This window comes from Megalobrama amblycephala, linkage group LG22 (genome assembly GCF_018812025.1).
Source record: "Megalobrama amblycephala isolate DHTTF-2021 linkage group LG22, ASM1881202v1, whole genome shotgun sequence".
In the NCBI taxonomy this organism is placed as follows: Eukaryota; Metazoa; Chordata; class Actinopteri; order Cypriniformes; family Xenocyprididae; genus Megalobrama; species Megalobrama amblycephala.
In genome coordinates, this window is record NC_063065.1 from 4,804,005 (window position 1) to 4,825,192 (window position 21,188).

The following is a 21,188-nucleotide window of genomic DNA, read 5'->3' on the forward strand; positions in this document are numbered from 1 at the left end:
ACTGTCCGTTGTCTGGTGTGTGATTGGACAGGGATCTGTATAAGTGGTGGGGTCATTATCTGGAGAGCCAATCAGACATGGAGGCTGCACTGCATTACTACGCCTTCGCTCAGGACTACCTGTCTCAAGTGCGCGTGCACTGTTATCTAGGAAACATTCAGAAGGTATGTTTAATGAATTTGATTTAAATTTCCATTTGTGTATAAATAAAATCCAGACGTATTGAATGCTTCATGTTGATCCGTATATTCCTCAGGCGAGTGAGATAGCCAATGAGACGGGCAACAGAGCAGCGTCTTATCATGTTGCACGGCAGTACGAGGGACAGGATGAAATCAGCCAGTCGGTGCACTTCTACACACGAGCACAAGCCTATAACAACGCCATCCGACTGTGTAAAGAGAATAACTTGGACGAGCAGCTCATGAATCTGGCGCTGCTTAGCAATCCAGAAGACATGATGGACACGGCCATGTATTATGAAGAGAAAGGAACGCACATGGACCGAGCTGTTATGCTTTATCATAAGGTACTTCCAAACATTCTCACTTAAGATTCAGATACGTGTTGTGTCAAACTTTACCACTAGGTGGTGCTGATTGCTTATATAACACGTGTCCATTCCACCTTTCCAGGCAGGTCATGTCTCTAAGGCTTTAGAACTGGCTTTTGCCACAGAGCAGTTTGGAGCTCTGCAGCTGATCGCAGAGGACCTGAATGAGACCAGCGACCCCGCCTTACTAGCACGCTGCTCAGATTTCTTCATAAAACATGCTCAGTACCAGAAAGCTGTGGAATTGCTGGTAGCTGCCAAAAAGGTGAACACATACCACTCAATGTCATGCATTCAGTCAGTTAATATTCATAACATTTATGGATGCAAATCGAACCCTTTTTATTTGTAGAAATCACAGCAGAGTGTTCTGTAACTGTATGAATATAAATTTGTGCGTTTAGTACCATGAGGCGCTCCAGTTGTGTTTGGTCCAGAGTTTGACCATTACAGAAGATCTGGCTGAAAGTCTGACGGTGCCAAAAGACTCGACCCATCTGTCTGAGGCCGGGCGAAAGGAGCTGCTGGAGAAAATCGCAGACTGCTGCATGCGGCAGGGCAACTACCACCTAGCGACTAAGAAATACACACAAGCTGGAAATAAGACCAAGGTTTGACTTCTGCTCAGTTCAGTCATCAATGATTGCAGTAGATCAAACATCTTTTATTTTGCCCTTGCAGAAAGATTTCACGTAATCTTATGACTTTGGCTCTCCGGAATACTTGATTCTGATTGGTCAATCACAGCATATTTTTATATAATGATGCTAAATAATGGAGTTTACCTTTATCCCACCAATTTCCTACACTGTGTTAGTTTCGTGTTTCTCATATCATATCACATTCTTCTGATCGTTTCTTAAAAATAAAATATATTTCAGCTCAAATTAACCCTATAAAACCTACTGTATCATATTCGATACATGAATTTCTAAGGCCTCTAAAAGGATACGTCTACATTAATCCACACTAAGCATTTCAAGCATTTTCCAAAAGTTGCTCATCGACAGTGAAACATCTGAAAACGCTTAAATCACCAAACTGCACATGCATAAAACATACTAAAAGCTCACGAGATGATGCAGAGAGAGCAGATATAATAAAGTTCTCATGCTATATTTCTGGCACAGTCACTATTGCGTCCAGGTCACGCTCAAATTCGAGTTTAAAACGCAACTGTCATCATATTTTGCCATGCAGGACAGCAAATGTGAGTAAATTCTCTGTCTTCTTTGCAGGAATGTAATATGAAGATTCTACAAAGGAGCTTTTATCTTGAGCAACATTGTTAATGTAAAAAGCAGGCACAACAATGCCGGTATAACTATAGATATCGATGGGTACAATATGCGTCACATGACTAAACATGCGTCATCGTTTTCAAATACCTCCGTTTTCACCATCCACACTACAACGTGAAAACGTGTTTTCAAATGTATCCACTTAGGAGAGCGTTTTCAAAAAGCTCAGTTTTCCTTGACAAAAACGCTGTCTCAGAGTGGATGAAAGGCAAAACAAGAAAAACGTTTTCAAACGAAAACGTGTTAGTGTGGACAAGACCTAAATTATCAAAATGACCAAAATTTTGTTGCAGAAAAAGCTGTTGCACACAATCTACTACTTTTGAGGACTGTTTATTATCTCTCAGTCATCACCAGCTATTTATTTGTTGTTTACATCTATATCCATTTATATCTCATTTCTATTTTTATGTCCATTTATGGGTCAAAGACGAAAAAGGGTTTTCAAGCATCAAAACAATAAGTGTAATACAGCTTTGAATTGTTTTTGTTGTTTTTCAATACATCAGAATGGGTCCTGTTTAATTTGTTTTTTTCTGAGCACAAATGAAATATCATACATTTTTACCATTATTTACAGAAGACACCCACTAAAATGTAATTTGGTGTTGCAATCTTGTCAGCAATATTTACAGCAAAAAATCTATTTATGCCATATTAAAGACTAATTACTTTTACCCCAAATGCTAATTAATAAAATGCATTTGTTTAAAATGCAATAAAATTTAGTATGCTCACTTATTTTTTTATATATTTTAATATGTACAGGTCAGAATAAGTATATTGTTCCAATTTTACATAAATATAAGTGTTACATTGAATGAGAATGGAACATTATTTCACCCACATTTTGACATTTTATTCTCCCAAAACGTATTTGAAACCTTAAAAATAGATTTTTTACTTGAATATAATGTGCTTTCTATGTATATAAAATCATATTTGTAAATTTCTATTGATGTGGACATCTAAATGTCTTTGACCCTTATGTCTTCTCGCAGCCTGAAATACCTCTTCTAAAATCAAAGATATCAAGATTTTCTTTTCTGTTCCTGTTCTTGTCTTTGACAGGCGATGCGAGCGCTGTTGAAATCCGGCGATACAGAGAAAATCGTGTTTTTCGCAGGTGTTTCCAGACAGAAGGAAATTTACATAATGGCAGCCAACTACCTGCAGTCTCTGGACTGGAGGAACGACCCGGAGATCATGAAGAACATCATCAGCTTCTACACAAAAGGACGCGCTCTCGACCTGCTCGCTGGCTTCTATGAGGCCTGTGCTGAGGTACTGAGAACGCGTGTCCAGCAGAACTAATCAATTTCTAAATTATTCTTAAAAGCAGTGATGACTTATTTGTGGTGTTTGTTTGTTCACAGGTGGAAATTGACGATTATCAGAATTACGAGAAGGCGTACGGAGCTCTGACGGAGGCATGCAAGTGTCTGAATAAAGCAAAGGGTCGCAGTGAAGACGAGGCTGACAGCAGATTCCTCATTCTGACGCACAGACTCGGACTTATCAAGAGGTTCATTCAGGCACGAAGGTACTGATGAAATACTAGCATTCGGTCAACACCTGTGCATGCATTTCTAAATGTATTTATGTGTGTTTCAAGGATGTATGAAGAGGATCCAGTTGAATCTGTGCGTATGTGTGAGTCTCTGCTGGAAGAGAAGGATCTGGACCCTGCGGTGCGTGTTGGAGATGTGTATGGGTTCCTGGTGGAACACTACTGCCATAATGGCAACTTCCAGCAGGTATCTAAATATTGGCATGGCATGTTGTGTTTTAGGGGAATTTCACACTGGGGGCTTTTGCTATGGTCCTAATCCAAGTGCGATTGTTCCCGGCACCCCAGCAACATTTGTTTGGAATTAAAGGGATAGTTCACCCAAAAATGAAAATTTGATGTTTATCTGCTTATCCCCAGGGCATCCAAGATGCAGGTGACTTTGTTTCTTCAGTAGAACACAAATGATGATTTTTAACTCCAACCGTTGCCGTCTGTCAGTTGTATAATGCATTTCTATGGGAACTCCGTCTATAAGAGTCAAAAAACATGCACAGACAAATCCAAATTAAACTCTGCGGCTCGTGACGACACATTGATGTCCTAAGACTCTAAATGATCGGTTTGTGCAAGAAACCGAACAGTATTTATATCATTTTGACCTCTAATACACCATTATGTCCAATTGCCCTGCGCATCCGGTTAGTGAGGTCAGAAAACGCGCTCTGATGACGGAAGTGATCTCTTGCGCTTTGCTTCAATGAGTGCGAGAGATCACTTCCGTTGTCAGAGCGCGATCAGACCTCACTAACCGAGTGCTGAACGCAGTTGGACATAGTGGTGTATTAGAGGTAAAAAATTATATAAATACTGTTTGGTTTCTTGCACAAACCTATCATTTCGTGTCTTTTGACATCAATGTGTCGTCATCATTTGTGTTCTACTGAACAAACAAAGTCACCTACATCTTGGATGCCCTGGGGGTAAGCAGATAAACGTCATATTTTCATTTTTGGGTGAACTATCCCTTTAAATGACGGGCAGTATATTTTTGTTTTCGGTGAACTATCTCTTTAACATTCATTTCCAGTTATATAATTTGGTGTTTTTCTATGTGTATTATTAGGCTTGGAGTAAAATAGAGGAATTGAGATCAACACGTCCCAACATAAATGTGAGCTTATATGTGAGTCAGACCAGTCTGGAGGCTCTACAAAACGCTGCTGGAATCCGCCTGGTCTACAAAAATGCAAACACCCATGCTGCCGAGGATGATGAAGAGGTGGAGGAAGATGAGAACATCAATCATTGAGAGAACGACTTGCTTAGAATTGTGGTCCTCAAGATATCACATACATTTCTTAATGCATAAAAAAACCACACGACTACCCTACAGAAGTCTGCCTGTCTGAGTCTTAGTTTGCTGCCCCATTTTTTAAAAAAACGTGCCATATTTTTATGGGACTGCCAGTAAATGGGACATCTTTGATAGGTGATATGTGATTTTTGTTAAAGCCACTTTGCAGGTTGCCTTAGGTAGAGTAGCTTGTGTGCGAATGCCCAGAATGCACTTATGTATGTGATGTGAGTGTGGCCTTTTGAACAAGAATCCAGCGGGACCACTATATTTAAGTTGTTTTGTACAATTTACAAATTACTTAATGAACAGATTTGTTCTGCTATCTTTATATCATATATCTTGTATACATTTTAATAAATTTTCTACATGTTTACTCAATCATATTGCTTTTTGAGTGAATTTCAATACAGCTCTCAAAGTCAAATGTACTTGTTGTTTATCAGTTTTGTGTTAAATAGGTAAAATAGGTGTTGCATCAGTTGAAGTAGATATTGAGTAGTTGTCGAAGTTGGTGTCTACACACATAGACATATAAAATAGACATATAAAATACTATTTTGTGTTATTTTATGTATTTTATATGTCTATGTGTACACACGCTGCCTTGCTCTTGATCGTCGCTGATTGATTTAATTGAAATTATATATGATTCAAGTGTTGACAAGTCCGGCTGTAACGATTGCAAGTCTGATTCTTTTCAGCGAGTCGGTTCTTTCGAACATTTTTCAAAAGTGATTCAGTTATTCCTTTACGCTATTTTTCGAATACGTTTTATTAATAATGGACTTTATTGTAATTTCAGTTCCGTTCAACCTAATTTGAATATTCGGTTTCGAGTTTGAATTTCTAGTTAATGATAAATGTGTATCTAACCATAAATCTGGACAAATATGTTTACCGTTTACCGATTTTGATTTCAATGATTCTGTTCATGGATTCAACGAGTCAATACCAAAAAATAAGTCAGTTCCTGTATCATACATTGATCAAGATTCATCTGAACAATAGGCCTGCTGTCAAACTAAACAATTTATCTTCTGGATTTACAACCCTTTACCATTGTAAAGCTTTCACAAGAGTCACTGATTCATCTTACATTTCCCAAACGGAATGAACAATTCAGCAAAACTGTTTCCACAACAAACAGAGCCGATAGTAAATGTAAGTATTGAGTCTGATTTAATGATAGATGCAGCACAACTTATGCCACAATAGTTTATTACTGTTTACTATTTTTTTTAATTCATATTAAATCTACTTTTTTGTAAATTTTACATGTTTATGGAATAAGGATATTAATTGAAACAAACAGGAGTTTGAATCACTTAGGAACTCTGATGATTCAACTGAATTACCAGAAAGAATCATTTAATGTGATTCATCCGTCAGATGGAGCTCCCTTTCACAGCTTGCTGTTTCTCTGTGAGAGTGTAGATCATTATAAACGCCCATGGAGACTGTTTATAGAAACCAGACATAACACACCTCTGACAGCTGCAGAACATGGACTCGACGGATAAACAGAGCTCAATTAACGAACTTCAGGAGCAAATTCGCTCTCTGACTGACGAAAATGTAAGATATTTTCTTGTAATATAAAGGAATTCATGCTTAATTGGGTTGTAACATTATAGTGTATACTACTATCCTACTACTTTTATCAAGCAAGTTGGTCAGAAGTGACAATAAAGACCTTTTTAATGTTACAGAAGATTTTTATTTCAAATAAATGCTGTTCTTTCAACATTGATAATCAGAAATGTTTTTTGAGCAGCAAATTAGAATGATTTCTGAAGGATCATGTGACACTGAAGACTGGAGTAATGATGCTGAACATTCAGCTTTGATCACAGGAATAAATTACATTTTAAAATATTTTACAATTGAAATAATATTTCATAATATGACTATTTTTACTGTGCATAAGATACTTTTTTTTTTTTTTCCAAAAACATTAAAAATGTTAGGCCACTGACCCCAAATTGTAATGGACTGTATGGTCTGTAAAGGTTGAAACCTCCTGCACTGAACCATAACATGCTGAATGTTGAATATAGTGTTAAAGGATTAGTTCACTTTCAAATAAAATTTTCCTGATAATTTACTCACCCCCATGTCATCCAAGATGTTCAAGTCTTTCTTCAGTCGAAAAGAAATTAAGGTTTTTGATGAAAACATTCCAGGATTATTCTCCTTATAATGGACTTCAATGGCCTCCAAACGGTTGAAGGTCAAAATTACAGTTAAAATTACAGTTTGTTATGGAACGAACGCAGCGCCAGTTCTGTTTTTTCCCTAAGCTTTTTGAAGAATACAGAAGTGTGGTTTTGGCGGAAGCACGTGCAAGGCGATCATTTGTGTTTATAAAGCATATACAGTTGTATTTTTTTTTTTTAAACGACCAATCGTTTCTCTAGATAAGACCCTTATTCCTTGTCTGATATCGTTTAAAGCCCGTTGAAGCTGCACTGAAACTGTAATTTTGACCTTCAACCGTTTGGAGTCCATTGAAGTCCACTATAAGGAGAAAAATCCTGGAATGTTTTCATAAAAAACCTTAATTTCTTTTCGACTGCAGAAAGAAGGACATGAACATCTTGGATGACATGGGGGTGAGTAAATTATCAGGAAAATTTTATTTGAAAGTGGACTAACCCTTTAACTGCATTGATTTATATACAGGTACAGCTACGGGAACAAAATGAAGTTCTGTTTAGTAAGCTTGACTCGGCCCAGAACAAACTGGGCCTGCAGGCTGCGTCAAAGAGCGACCTGTCAGTCACACTGGTCCAGTGTGAGGAAGACAAACTGAAGGTAAGAACTGAAACATGACTGAATATATGGCATCTGCCTGATGTCTGCTTATGAAAATGCTGCTCTATTTCATATGTATGTGTTTCAGATCTCAAAAGACCTGGTTGATGTGCAGATTGAGGCCAATAAAATGAGAGAGAGGCATGAAGCGGAGATCTTTGAACTGAAAAACATGGTAAGTGCAGTACACACTGATGATTAATGGGCTGCTAAAGTAAAGTAAAGTCATCTTTATTTATATAGCGCTTCATACATTACAGATTGTTTTAAAGGGTTAGTTCACCCAAAAATTAAAATAATGTCATTAATTACTCACTCTCATGCCGTTCCACACCCGTAAGACCTTCGTTAATCTTCAGAACACAAATTAAGATATTTTTGTTGAAATCCGATGGCTCCGTGAGGCCTGCATAGTGAGCAATGACATTTCCTCTCTCAAGATCAATGAAGGTACTAAAAACATATTTAAATCAGTTCATGTGAGTGCAGTGGCTTAATATGAAGATAATATTTTTGGTGTGCCAAAAATAAAAAAATAACGACTTATATAGTGATGGCCGATTTCAAAACACTGCTTCATGAAGCATCGGCGCATAATGAGTCAGTGTGTCGAATCAGTAGTTCGGATCGCCACAGTCACGTGATTTCAGCAGTTTGACACGCGATCCGAATCATGATTCGACACGAAAGATTCATAACGCTCCGAAGCTTCATGAAGCAGTGTTTTGAAATCGGCCATCACTATATAAGTCGTTATTTTATTTTTTTTTGGCGTTCCAAAAATATTCTCGTCGCTTTATAATATTAATATTGAACCACTGTACTCACATGAACTGATTTAAATATGTTTTTAGTACATTAATGGATCTTGAGAGAGGAAATATCATTGCTGGCCATGGAGGCCATCAGATTTCATCAAAAATATCTTAATTTGTGTTCCGAAGATTAATGAAGGACTTACTGGTGTGGAATGTCATGAGGGCGAGTAATAAATGACATTATTTTCATTTTTGGGTGAACTAACCCTTTAAAGCAACTTCACAGTAATAACATAATGCTGCAAACTTCATCAAATATGAAACAAATTCAGCTGTAAAGCAGCTCTACATTTATATTTCATGCTCTCTTTCCCAGGTTTTATCTCAGGAGGGAACTGCCTCATCTCTTCAGACAGAGCGTGACCGGCTCAGACAGGAAGTGTCAGCAGCATTGGCCCGTTTAGAAGTCATTGAGCGAAATGAGCGTGACCTGGCCGAAGAGTACTCAGTGCTAAAGAGCAACTTCCTGTCGTTGAGCAGCGCTTATGAAAGAGAACGTACGCACTCTGAAGAGCTCAGCGCTGAGCTGCTCGCCCTCGCGCACACACACGACACGCTCCTGCAGGAGAGAGAGCGGACACACAGACACACGCTGGAGGTGGAGAGGGTTCGAGCGCTCATCAGCAGGGCGTCGCTGAACAGAGTCAGGGTGAGAGACATGTGCTTATCCTTATCAAACACTTCCTTTAGCAAAGTATGTTTCTTTAGAGGGCGTTGAATCCAATTGAATTCAAAAGGCCACATACAGGTACATGCTGCAGTTTAATGAAAATTCTGTTATTAATTACTCAGCCTCATGTCGTTCCAAATCTCTATAAGTCTTTCGTTCAGCTTCGGAACACAAATGAAGATCTTTTTAATGAAATTTGAGAGATTTCTGTCTCTCCATTGATAGCCTAAGCCAAGACACTGCCACTTTCAAGCCCCAGAAAGGCAGTAAAGATTAATATTTTGTAAATAAAGTGGTAAATTATGTTTCTTTGCCCAAACAAAGCACTCATGTCACTTCATAAAATTGAGTTGAAACCACTGGAGTCACATGGAGTACTTTAATGATGTCTTTACTACCTTTCTGGGGCTTGAAAGTGGTAGTTTTGTAGCTGTGAATGGAAGCACAGAAAGCTCTCAGATTTCATCAAAAAGATCTTCATTTGTGCTCTGAAGATGAACGAAAGTCTTACGGGTTTGGAATGACATGAGGGTGAGTAATAAATGACATTATTATCATTTTTGGGTGAAGTAACCCTTTAAGACTTTTTAAAAAGTACATTTACAGTTGATCTGTGAACTGAACACACACCGAATTATGAACAATAATAATAGTGATGCATTGTTTTATAAGATCACTGAAAGGGGAACAACAATACAGTGTGTGCAGAATTATTAGGCAAGTTGATTTTCTGATCATATTTTTTTCCCAAGCACATTTTACCAATTCCAATCCACATCAATCTTAATAACTACTATTAATATTGTTTTTAATCATTTATAAGTGATATATAATTGTTCATGAAGGCTGGAAATGAAAAATGCCTTATATTTAGGTGTGCAGAATTATTAGGCAGGTTTTCTTTTACAGGCAAAATGAGCCAAAAAAGAGATTTAACTTAGACTGAAAAGTCAAAAATTATTAAATACTCATGAGAAGGATGCAATACTAATGCAATATTAGAAATTGCAAAGTTAAAGCATGACCAAGGGACAGCAAAATGCTCATTGGGTCAGCGGGGTCAGACAAAAACAGGTGGAAAAGAAAAGACACATGTTAACTGCAAAATAATTAAGAATTAAGGTGAAGAATTAAGTGTGAAACCATCAGGAACCCTTTAGTCTCCAGCGCCACCATTTTCCAGAACTGCAACCTACCTGGAGTCTCCAGAAGTGCAAGGTCTCAGGATCTCAGAGACTTAGGTTAGCTAAAGAATCCTAAAAAATGACCTGCACTTGATAAGAATCACAAGCTGAAGTGTTATAAAATACATGAAGACTGGGTTTTAATAGGGCTTATAGACAGACAGCTTGAGAGTGACTCCTGATGGACCAGCACCACATCCTCTTGTACCACTGTTTGAAGAATTTATCCAGAATCTGGCAGTAAGGTGTTTGAGTTCACTTTTAGTCCATCTCTTATCCTGAAATGTCTGTCTTGCAGAGATGGACTAAAAATGATCTTCCAAAACTTACTGCCAGATTCTGGAAGATAAATTCTTCAAACAGTGGTACAAGAGGATGTGGTGCTGGTCCTTCAGGAGTCACTCTCAAGCTGTCGGTTTATAAGGCCTATAAAACCCAGTCTTCATGTATTTTATAACACTTCAGCTTGTGATTCTTATCAAGTGCGGGTCATTTTTTAGGATTCTTTAGCTAACCTAAGTCTCTGAGATCCTGAGACCTTGCACTTCTGGAGACTCCAGGTAGGTTGCAGTTCTGGAAAATGGTGGCGCTGGAGACTAAAGGGTTCCTGATGGTTTCACACTTAATTCTTCACCTTAATTCTTAATTATTTTGCAGTTAACATGTGTCTTTTCTTTTCCACCTGTTTTTGTCTGACCCCGCTGACCCAATGAGCATTTTACTGTCCCTTGGTCATGCTTTAACTTTGCAATTTCTAGTATTGCATTAGTATTGCGTCCTTCTCATGAGTATTTAATAATTTTTGACTTTTCAGTCTGAGTTAAATCTCTTTTTTGGCTCATTTTGCCTGTAAAAGAAAACCTGCCTAATAATTCTGCACACCTGAATATAAGGCATTTTTCATTTCCAGCCTTCATGAACAATTATATATCACTTATAAATGATTAAAAACAATATTAATAGTAGTTATTAAGATTGATGTGGATTGGAATTGGTAAAATGTGCTTGGAAAAAAAATATGATCAGAAAATCAACTTGCCTAATAATTCTGTACACAGTGTAATTCCTAATGAACTTAAAGGGTTAGTTCACCCAAAAATGAAAATAATGTCATTTATTACTCACCCTCATGTCGTTCCACACCCTTAAGACCTTCATTCATCTTCAGAACACAAATTAAGATATTTTTGATGAAATCCGATGGCTCAGTGAGGCCTGCATAGGGAGCAATGATATTTCCTCTCTCAAGATCCATTAATGTACTAAAAACATATTTAAATCAGTTCATGTGAGTACAGTGGTTCAATATTAATATTATAAAGCCACGAGAATATTTTTGGTGTGCCAAAAAAACAAAATAATGACTTATATAGTGATGGCCGATTTCAAAACACTGCTTCAGGAAGCTTCGGAGCGTTATGAATCTTTTGTGTATAAAAAATGTAATAAATGACATTATTTTAATTTCTGGGTGAACTAACCCTTTAAAGAAGTTAGATAAATACTCTGATTTTGATGTTTGTTTTAACAGCCAGAGGAGTTTGAACAGCGCAAGAGCCCACTGGAAAGAAACGTAAGAAAATCAGCAGCATATTATTTCTTTTCAATTGAATTTGAATGGCACTTTTCACAGTTCACATTGTTTAAAAGCAGCTTTACAGAAAATCATGATATTAATGTTTATAATATCTAATTACCTTCATGCCTTATAGTTGCATTTTGCAGATTAGAGCTGTGCAATAATATAGTTTACATTTTGCAATGATATAAACAGTTGAGATTTGATATATAGTGTAATGTATGTATGCAAATAAAGTTGTATGTACTATATATCCAACTATTGCTGGGTGACTACATAGATTATGTTTTGTGAAATTATAAATAATCATGCATCTGATATTTGCTATATAGTATATATTGCTTTATGTGAGTGTACTGTATAGATGCAGGTAAAGTTGTATGTAATATACTGTATATCCAAATATATCGCTGGCCATTATAGATTACATTTTGCAACATATTTCAAGTATAATATTTCTTGTTGTTGTAATATGCCTATAGATTAGATTAGATTAGAGTTGACTGTTTTTTCCAGCCATATACAGGTATATACTAGATGTGCAGTGCAGTTTACAAACATTGCAATAACATTAATTTACTGTACACAATACACTGTGAACAATATACTTAAGTACCAACAATTAAGTGCCGAATGGGATTGCACTCTTGTGGGAAGGGAGAATATTTATGACATTTCTGTAATATGGTGGTGATTTTATACATGTGTGATGTTTTTCAATGCAGGGAGCGCAGAATAACCTGAGAGATGAGCTAGAAAACCTGAGGAAAAGCTACGAGGGGCACCAACGACAACTAGAGGAGAAAGTGTGAGACACTTGATGACATCTGCTCAGAGTTTGACCTACAAGCCCCATCTTGAGTTACTAAACACAAGTGGGCGGCACTATATACACGAAAACAGGATACAAAATGTTTTGTGATCACTGAAACCACATTTGGATGTAGTCAGAAATATATGTGACCACATAGATGTGTACGCTTGAAGAAACCTACCTGCAAAGCTACAGTCCTGTGGAAAGTTTTAGGCACTTGCGTAAAAATGCTTTAAGTGAGGATGCTTTCAAAAATTATGGCATAAATAGATTTTATTTATCAATTAAAGGATTAGTTCACTTCAGAATTAAAATTTCCTGATAATTTACTCACCCCCATGTCATCCAAGATGTTTATGACTTTCTTTCTTCAGTCGAAAAGAAATTAGGGTTTTGAGGAAAACATTCAAGGATTTTTCTCCAGATAGTGGACTACAACGGGGACCAAAGGTGTGACCACCCTTTGCATTTAAAACAGCTTTTGTACAGGTACACTTGCTCATTATTTTTCAGGTAGCTGTGCAGGTCGGTTTCTTCGAGCGTCTTGGAGATGTTTCCACAGTTCTTCTGGATTTAGTTTGTCTCAGTTTCATCTGATTCTTCATGTAATCACAGACAGACTCAATGATGGTGAGATCAGATCTCAGTGTGGAGCACCAGCTGCTATCAGACTCCTTGTGTATTCAAAAATCTCACTGGATTATTAAAATTAATGGCAAAATGAATGATTGGAAATGTAAACTGATATTTCCTATTGACACACTACCTTTTTTTTGTGTGTGAAAATACTAATGTGCCTAAGACTTTTGCACAGTACTCTATAAATAAAGCTAATTTAATTTTCATAAATAATATCATATACAAACCCGATTCCAAAAAATTTGGGACACTGTACAAATTGTGAATAAAAAAGGAATGCAATAATTTACAAATAAATTTATATTTTATTCACAATAGAAGATAGATAACATATCAAATGTTGAAAGTTAGACATTTCGAACTGTCATGCCAAATATTGCCTCATTTTGGATTTCATGAGAGCTACACATTCCAAAAAAGTTGGGACAGGTAGCAATAAGAGGCCAAAAAAGTTAAATGTACATATCAGGAACAGCTGGAGGACAAATTTGCAACTTATTTGGTCAATTGGCAACATGATTGGGTATAAAAAGAGCCTCTCAGAAGTCAAGATGGGCAGAGGATCACCAATTTCCCCAATGCTGCGGCGAAAATAGTGGAGCAATATCAGAAAGGAGTTTCTCAGAGAAAAATTGCAAAGAGTTTGAAGTTATCATCATCTACAGTGCATAATATCATCCAAAGATTCAGAGAATCTGGAACAATCTCTGTGCGTAAGGGTCAAGCCCAGAAAACCATACTGGATGCCCGTGATCTTCAGGCCCTTAGACGGCACTGCGTCACATACAGGAATGCTACTGTAATGGAAATCACAACATGGGCTCAGGAATACTGTCGTGAAACATGAGTGCGTGTGGCATGGGCAGCTTACACATCTGGAAAGGCACCATCAATGCTGAAAGGTATATCCAAGTTCTAGAACAACATATGCTCCCATCCAGACGTCGTCCCTTTCAGGGAAGACCTTGCATTTTCCAACATGACAATGCCAGACCACATACTGCATCAATTACAACATCAGAAGGATCTGGGTACTGAAATGGCCAGACTGCAGTCCAGATCTTTCACCCATAGAAAACATTTGGCGCATCATAAAGTGGAAGATGCGACAAAGAAGACCTAAGACAGTTGAGCAACTAGAAGCCTGTATTAGACAAGAATGGGACAACATTCCTATTCCTAAACTTGAGCAACTTGTCTCCTCAGTCCCCAGACGTTTGCAGACTGTTATAGAAAGAAAAGGGGATGCCACACAGTGGTAAACATGGCCTTGTCCCAACTTTTTTGAGATGTGTTGATGCCATGAAATTTATTTTTCCCTTAAAATGATACATTTTCTCAGTTTAAATATTTGATATGTCATCTATGTTGTATTCTGAATAAAATATTGAAATTTGAAACTTCCACATCATTGCATTCTGTTTTTATTCACAATTTGTACAGTGTCCCAACTTTTTTTGGAATCAGGTTTGTAAATAATACTAGTATGTAGTCACAAAATCATAGATCCTCTCCTCGAAATCTGATCTCAAATGATCACAGGAGTCGTGTGTTAATAGCATCTATCTCACCTGACCACCTGTGATCGGATTGGCCAGTACAGGTGTTGTGTAAACAGAGTCATTGCCACACTCAGACGAGGGTACAATGGTGTCTGCTTAAAAGTTTGACCTAGTGAAACCAAACTCTGTGCACCTGCTACATTACGAGTGATGTGGTGGAGCTTTTATCTTTATGAGTGGAAAATCTTTGATACATGTGCTCGCTCGTTTAACCATGAGACGTGGGCGGATGAAGGTCAGCTGAAGTGTGTATGTGTTATCTTTCATAGTGTGGCCATGGGGAGGGAACAACAGGAGAATAAGAGAGCCATTCAGAACACCCGACATGAGCTTTCCCAGCAGTCTGCAGTGAGTACATTATCAGTCGCTCACACACACAAGATGCTGTATATGTGTTTTTTGATTTCTGATTTGTTCCTGTCTAAATGCAGACACTGATTATATCTCAACACCAGCTGAAGGAGGCCGAGACTGAGGTCTCTAAACTACAAAATCATCTGAAGGAACTCAACAGAGAGTACAGGGCCCGACTTACACACTATATTCAGGATGTTACAGTATGTGTACATGCCAGCAGACATTTAGTTAAATTAATGGTGCATTCATGTCAGAAAAAACACTTTAAAGTGGCTTCTTGAGTTGTCAAAATTTGGAAATAATTACAATCTTTTTTATGTTTTTTAAAAAGGAGTATCTTATGTTCATCATATGCTGTATTTTTTTAATCAAAAATATATTTTTACACTTTAAAATAACTGTTTTCTATTTGAATATATTGTGAAATGTAATTTATTCCTGTGATCAAAGCTGAATTTTCAGCATCATTACTCCAGTCTTCAGTGTCACATGATCCTTCAGAAATCATTCTAATAAGCTGAAATGCTGCTTAATTATTCTTAACAGGATTTTTGATGAATAGAAAGTTCAAAAGAACAGCATTTATTTGAAATAGAAATCGTTTATAACATTATAAATGTCTTTACTGTATCTTGATCAATTCAGTGCATCCTTGCTGAATAAAAGTATTTTTTTTTTTTTTATCTTCCTTACCGCAAACTTTTGAGGGGTAGTGTATCACGGTTTTCACATAAATATAAAGCAGCACAACTATTTTCAACATTGATAATAATCAGAAATGTTTTTTGAGCCGCAATTCAGCATATTAGAATGATTTCTGAAGGATCATGTGACACTGAAGACTGGAGTAATGATGCTGAAAATTCAGCTTTGATCACTAAATATAAATTACATTTTAAAATATATTCAAATAGAAAACAGTTATTTTAAATTGTAATAATATTTCACTTTTTTTACTGTAATTTTGATCAAATAAATGCAGCCTTGGTGAACATAAGAGACTTCTTTCGAAAAACCGGTGCTCTATAATTTCTTGTTTTTAAGCTAAATTGATGTTACAAGAGTGGTTTGATGGCATGTGGTTTCTGGCGCTGTAGGAGTGTGTAACAGCAGCCGATGGCGGTGATCTGGGACAGTTGAAGGGGTTTGTTGAGCCCATGCTGGAGGAGGTGAAAGCGTCATATCGCTCCAGAGAGGAACAGCTCACCAAAGCCGCCAGAACGTACCGCAAACGCATACAGGATCTGACCAATGCCTTCCAACAGCTACTCATTGCTTACAGGTGCATGAACATCCACTGATTCACACCTATTGCTCTTAATACAAACTATTTACAATTAACGTTTACATTGGGATTCCCAAACATATTTTTTGATGGGAAATGAACGTTTCCCTAAGATTTAATGTTAATATATGAATCATGTTACAACACATTCCCATGTTCACAGTTCTCTGATGTCGATTAATGGTCACATGACATGCAGATGAACAAAATATTATATAATATTCTATATATTTTCTTAGTAAGTGTTTTATTTTTATTGTTTTTATTTAAAAATTAGTTAAATTTTACATTTTTATGATTAAAAAAATAATGATTAGCTTTTCATCAAACTCACATACCCCAGTTTGGGAAACCTTGATTTGACCAGGTGCTTTTATTATGAAAATTTCAGCAAATACAAATGAACTTTCACTAAAAAAAAATTAAATATACTAGCAACATGCTGATCAGTAAAACAGTTACTCTAGGCTAAATCTAAAATACAGAATTTGGTCATTTGGATGTGAATTCAGATTATTGTTGTCCCTTTATGAACAATTTTTTAATGTAGAGATATCCACAAAGGTAAGTTTTATCAGGTTTTGCAAATTTTGTGGTGGCATTTTCAGACATTTCAGCCCTGTGTTAAATGCAATGCTTGCTCCTACACACACTAGATCTGATCTGGTCTGATAAGTAGTGTCTCTGTGTCCCAGACTGCAACGTGAGCAGATCCTGGCACTCCCTGAACACGCTTTAGAGGCCGGACCCCCTGAGGCCCACTTCAGTCCCGCGGGGACCGAACCGAGAGGAGAGACTGAGAGAGAGCTACACAGACTGAGAGAGGACAAAGCCCGCCTGGAGAGCCAACTGAAACTGGCTCGAGAACAGGTGTGCGTGTGTGTGTGTGTGTTTAATGAATTAGTTTTGTGACTTGATCATGTGCTTGGTATTTCAGATGGCTGTGTTGTCTGAGTCTTCTCAGAGGTGAGTATCATTCAGAGTAAGAAAAATATTGTATCTACTCTTGACTGGCTTATTTTGATGTGTTGCACTTGATAAATTGTGTAGGGCTGGACTTACACAAGACACCTGGAATGATGTTAAAAAGCAGCTCAGAGAAATAACCAAGTCCACACAGGTAACCAATGCAAAGTGTTACCAGTTAATCCTGGAAAAACAAAATAATAGCAGCACTCATGATCAAAAATAGCAGTAGATTATCTAAGCTTCACTATCATCACCCTGGTAATCACAGTAAAATTCCAACAGGAAGCTCAAGAAAGGGAGCGCGCCCAGCTGATCACCAGAGCGACTGTTGCCGAGGAGCAGGTGTCTGAGCTGAAGGAGTATGTGGACAATCACCTGGGCAGGTATTTGAACACCCACCTGTAATAGATAATAAGGAAATGACTTTATAGGTGGCATGTGATCTTCAGGTGTGGCGTCTTTGTGCAGGTATAAACTGGAGATTACGCGGCTGCGCAGGCTGCTGGGAGCACAGGAGGGAAGATCAAATAGTGCAAGAGACCATAAGCCCCGCCCACCCCACAAGTCTTTCAAAAACAGCAGTAATGAAATATAGTGCTGCAATCCAAAAGCCCTGCCCACTCCACAAATCAATCAAAAACATAGGCTCATAGTTTTTCATAGGCCCCGCCCTCTCCATAAATCAATCAACAACATTTATGAGACAGTGCATTAAATAGGTTCCACCCACTCCATAAATCAATCAAAAACAGCTGTTTAAAAATATAGTTTTTCATAGGCCTCACCCACTCCATAAATCAATCAACATCATTTATGAGACATAGTGCATTAAATAAGCCACGCCCACTCCACAAATCAATTAAAAACATAGGCCCATAGTTTTTCATAGGCCCCACCCATTCCATAAATCAATCAACAACAACATTTATGAGACAGTGCATTACATAAGCTCCGCCCACTCCATAAATCAATCAAAAACATAGGCCCATAGTTATTCATAGGCCCCACCCACTCCATAAATCAATCAACAACATTTATGAGACATAGTGCATTAAATAAGCTCCGCCCACTCCATAAATCAATCAAAAACAGCTGTTTAAAAATATAGTTTTTCATAGGCCTCACCCACTCCATAAATCAATCAACATCATTTATGAGACATAGTGCATTAAATAAGCCACGCCCACTCCACAAATCAATTAAAAACATAGGCCCATAGTTTTTCATAGGCCCCACCCATTCCATAAATCAATCAACAACAACATTTATGAGACAGTGCATTACATAAGCTCCGCCCACTCCATAAATCAATCAAAAACATAGGCCCATAGTTATTCATAGGCCCCACCCACTCCATAAATCAATCAACAACATTTATGAGACATAGTGCATTAAATAAGCTCCGCCCACTCCATAAATCAATCAAAAACAGCTGTTTAAAAATATAGTTTTTCATAGGCCTCACCCACTCCATAAATCAATCAACATCATTTATGAGACATAGTGCATTAAATAAGCCACGCCCACTCCACAAATCAATCAAAAACATAGGCCCATAGTTTTTCATAGGCCCCACCCATTCCATAAATCAATCAACAACAACATTTATGAGACAGTGCATTACATAAGCTCCGCCCACTCCATAAATCAATCAAAAACATAGGCCCATAGTTATTCATAGGCCCCACCCATTCCATAAATCAATCAACAACAACATTTATGAGACATAGTGCATTAAATAAGCTCCGCCCACTCCATAAATCAATCAAAAACAGCTGTTTAAAAATATAGTTTTTCATAGGCCCCACCCACTCCATAAATCAATCAACAACAAAATTTATGACACAGTGCATTACATAAGCTCCGCCCACTCCATAAATCAATCAACAACATTTATGAGACATAGTGCATTAAATAAGCTCCACCCACTCCATAAATCAATCAAAAACAGCTGTTTAAAAATATAGTTTTTCATAGGCCCCACCCACTCCATAAATCAATCAACAACAACATTTATGAGACATTAAATAAGCCCCGCCCACTCCACAAATCAATCAAAAACATAGGCCCATAGTTATTCATAGGCCCCGCCCTCTCCACAAATCAATCAACAACATTTATGAGACATAGTGCATTAAAGGTGGTACAGAGGATGTTTTCGTCGACTGAGTTTTTGAAATGAGCGTTTTAAATGATACACATTTTACAACTAGCTAAAACATTCTGACTGTGCTCAACATACAGCGATAGTTTCCTGCTCCTGAAGCAGATTTATATACTTTCACATGGAATTTGAACACAGACTGTAATCGCAGACAGAAAGCAACTGGCTCTGACTGGACGCGTTTGAGCACGATCAGTCATAAGTATCAATTTACATTCATAATCGGCCTTACAATCGTTAAGCCGCGCACACACTTAGTGGATTCATTATGTCGGACTCACCTCATAATCTGCAGTTGATACTCCTGTCTCCTGACAAAAACATTGCATGCGGCGCATGTAGTGTGGAAAGTTACTAGAGCGCGCAGCCGCGCGTCTCTCACAAGGAACATTTACATTTTACATTTACATTTATGCATTTGGCAGACGCTTTTATCCAAAGCGACTTACATTGCATTATGCTATACATTTGTATCCGAGTATGTGCAGTCCCTGGGATCGAACCCATGACCTTGGCATTGCTAGTGCCATGCTCTAACCATTGAGCTACAGGAAAGTCATGGCAGTGATTGACAAGCCAGAGGGCCAATCCGCGCACGTCTCTCACAATGGCAGTGATTGACAAGCCAGAGGGTGCCCTAGAAGCCTGATGTTTTTAAGGCCCTACCTCGTGCACAGATGATGTATATTAATAATATTCCTTTCAGTGCACCTAATAAATAGTCTTTTGTCACTTAGTAAAGACAGTTTCAAGTAATATTGCAATATTTGAATGTATAAAACAAAACATCCTCTTTACCACCTTTAAATAAGCTCCGCCCACTCCATAAATCAATCAAAAACAGCTGTTTAAAAATATAGTTTTTCATAGGCCCCACCCACTCCATAAATCAATCAACAACAACATTTATGAGACAGCGCATTACATAAGCCCGCCCACTCCAACAACAGCAGTTATGAGATAAACAACTGAAATAGTGCTAATGCTGTTAGATATTCTTGCACCTGGCAAAAAAATGATTCAAATATCAATTTCAGTTTAGAATAAGAAAGTATAATGGTGTGCTAAGATTTCCTAAGCAATCATAAACATTGTTAGCTAATCAGTGAGAGTGTTTACATGCACAGTTTTACACCACATGACATTATATCAGGGAAAGTTTAGAAATGGCTTCAGTAACTCCATAACATTTAGATTTTTTGCCTGTTACTCCAATTTTGTTTAGCATGTAAACACCATTATCACATCTGTTTGAGTTTAGATGGTTTTCTTGTGTTGTCAGTTCATTGATTTGCATGTAAACCCTTAAAACAGGATTTTTTTTATCATTATCAGCATGTTGTTGTACATGTAAACACTCGTTAATGCGTCATTTGCATTTTTAAGTGCATTTTCACTCACGTTTAATGCCAAGCTCGCAATGTTTAATTTCAAGAAATTTGGTTAATTGCTGGTTCAGATTAAATAACTGATCTTTAATTATTGATCCTTTGTTTGTGTGCATTTATAGTTAAATTATCAGCAATATGTCTTGTACCGCTGTGTTTTAATCCTTTAGAAGCACAGGCATATGTGTGAATGCTCTTCCTTCCTGAGAAACTATGTGTGG

At 37.4% G+C, this 21,188-nt stretch overlaps 2 protein-coding genes across 5 annotated transcripts in view; both read left to right on the top strand.

Annotated features, from left to right (window-relative positions):
- Nucleotides 1–5,105, top strand: part of ift140 (intraflagellar transport 140 homolog (Chlamydomonas)) — a 35,619-nt gene extending 30,514 nt beyond the window's left edge. For both annotated transcript variants that reach the window (XM_048175365.1, XM_048175366.1), the window contains 8 exons: nt 32–164; nt 257–529; nt 636–818; nt 958–1,164; nt 2,926–3,138; nt 3,231–3,397; nt 3,470–3,611; nt 4,491–5,105. In XM_048175365.1, the coding sequence (XP_048031322.1) occupies nt 32–164; nt 257–529; nt 636–818; nt 958–1,164; nt 2,926–3,138; nt 3,231–3,397; nt 3,470–3,611; nt 4,491–4,676 (1,504 nt within the window). In that variant the 3' untranslated portion in view covers nt 4,677–5,105. The remainder of the gene's footprint in view (nt 1–31; nt 165–256; nt 530–635; nt 819–957; nt 1,165–2,925; nt 3,139–3,230; nt 3,398–3,469; nt 3,612–4,490) is intronic.
- A 608-nt stretch (nt 5,106–5,713) lies between these two features.
- The window catches only part of ccdc78 (coiled-coil domain containing 78), a 29,156-nt gene continuing 13,681 nt past the window's right edge, over nt 5,714–21,188 (top strand). The window contains exons 1-15 of one of the 3 annotated variants that reach the window (XM_048175367.1): nt 5,716–5,885; nt 6,114–6,299; nt 7,407–7,538; nt 7,627–7,713; nt 8,673–9,005; nt 11,742–11,783; nt 12,515–12,597; nt 15,074–15,152; nt 15,236–15,361; nt 16,259–16,443; nt 17,142–17,316; nt 17,384–17,412; nt 17,497–17,566; nt 17,698–17,798; nt 17,884–17,996. In XM_048175367.1, coding sequence (XP_048031324.1) covers nt 6,228–6,299; nt 7,407–7,538; nt 7,627–7,713; nt 8,673–9,005; nt 11,742–11,783; nt 12,515–12,597; nt 15,074–15,152; nt 15,236–15,361; nt 16,259–16,443; nt 17,142–17,316; nt 17,384–17,412; nt 17,497–17,566; nt 17,698–17,798; nt 17,884–17,996 — 1,627 coding nt within the window. In that variant the 5' untranslated portion in view covers nt 5,716–5,885; nt 6,114–6,227. Of the gene's footprint in view, nt 5,886–6,113; nt 6,300–7,406; nt 7,539–7,626; nt 7,714–8,672; nt 9,006–11,741; nt 11,784–12,514; nt 12,598–15,073; nt 15,153–15,235; nt 15,362–16,258; nt 16,444–17,141; nt 17,317–17,383; nt 17,413–17,496; nt 17,567–17,697; nt 17,799–17,883; nt 17,997–21,188 lie in introns of all 3 variants that reach the window. The other 2 variants (XM_048175369.1, XM_048175368.1) reach the window with 2 other exon arrangements.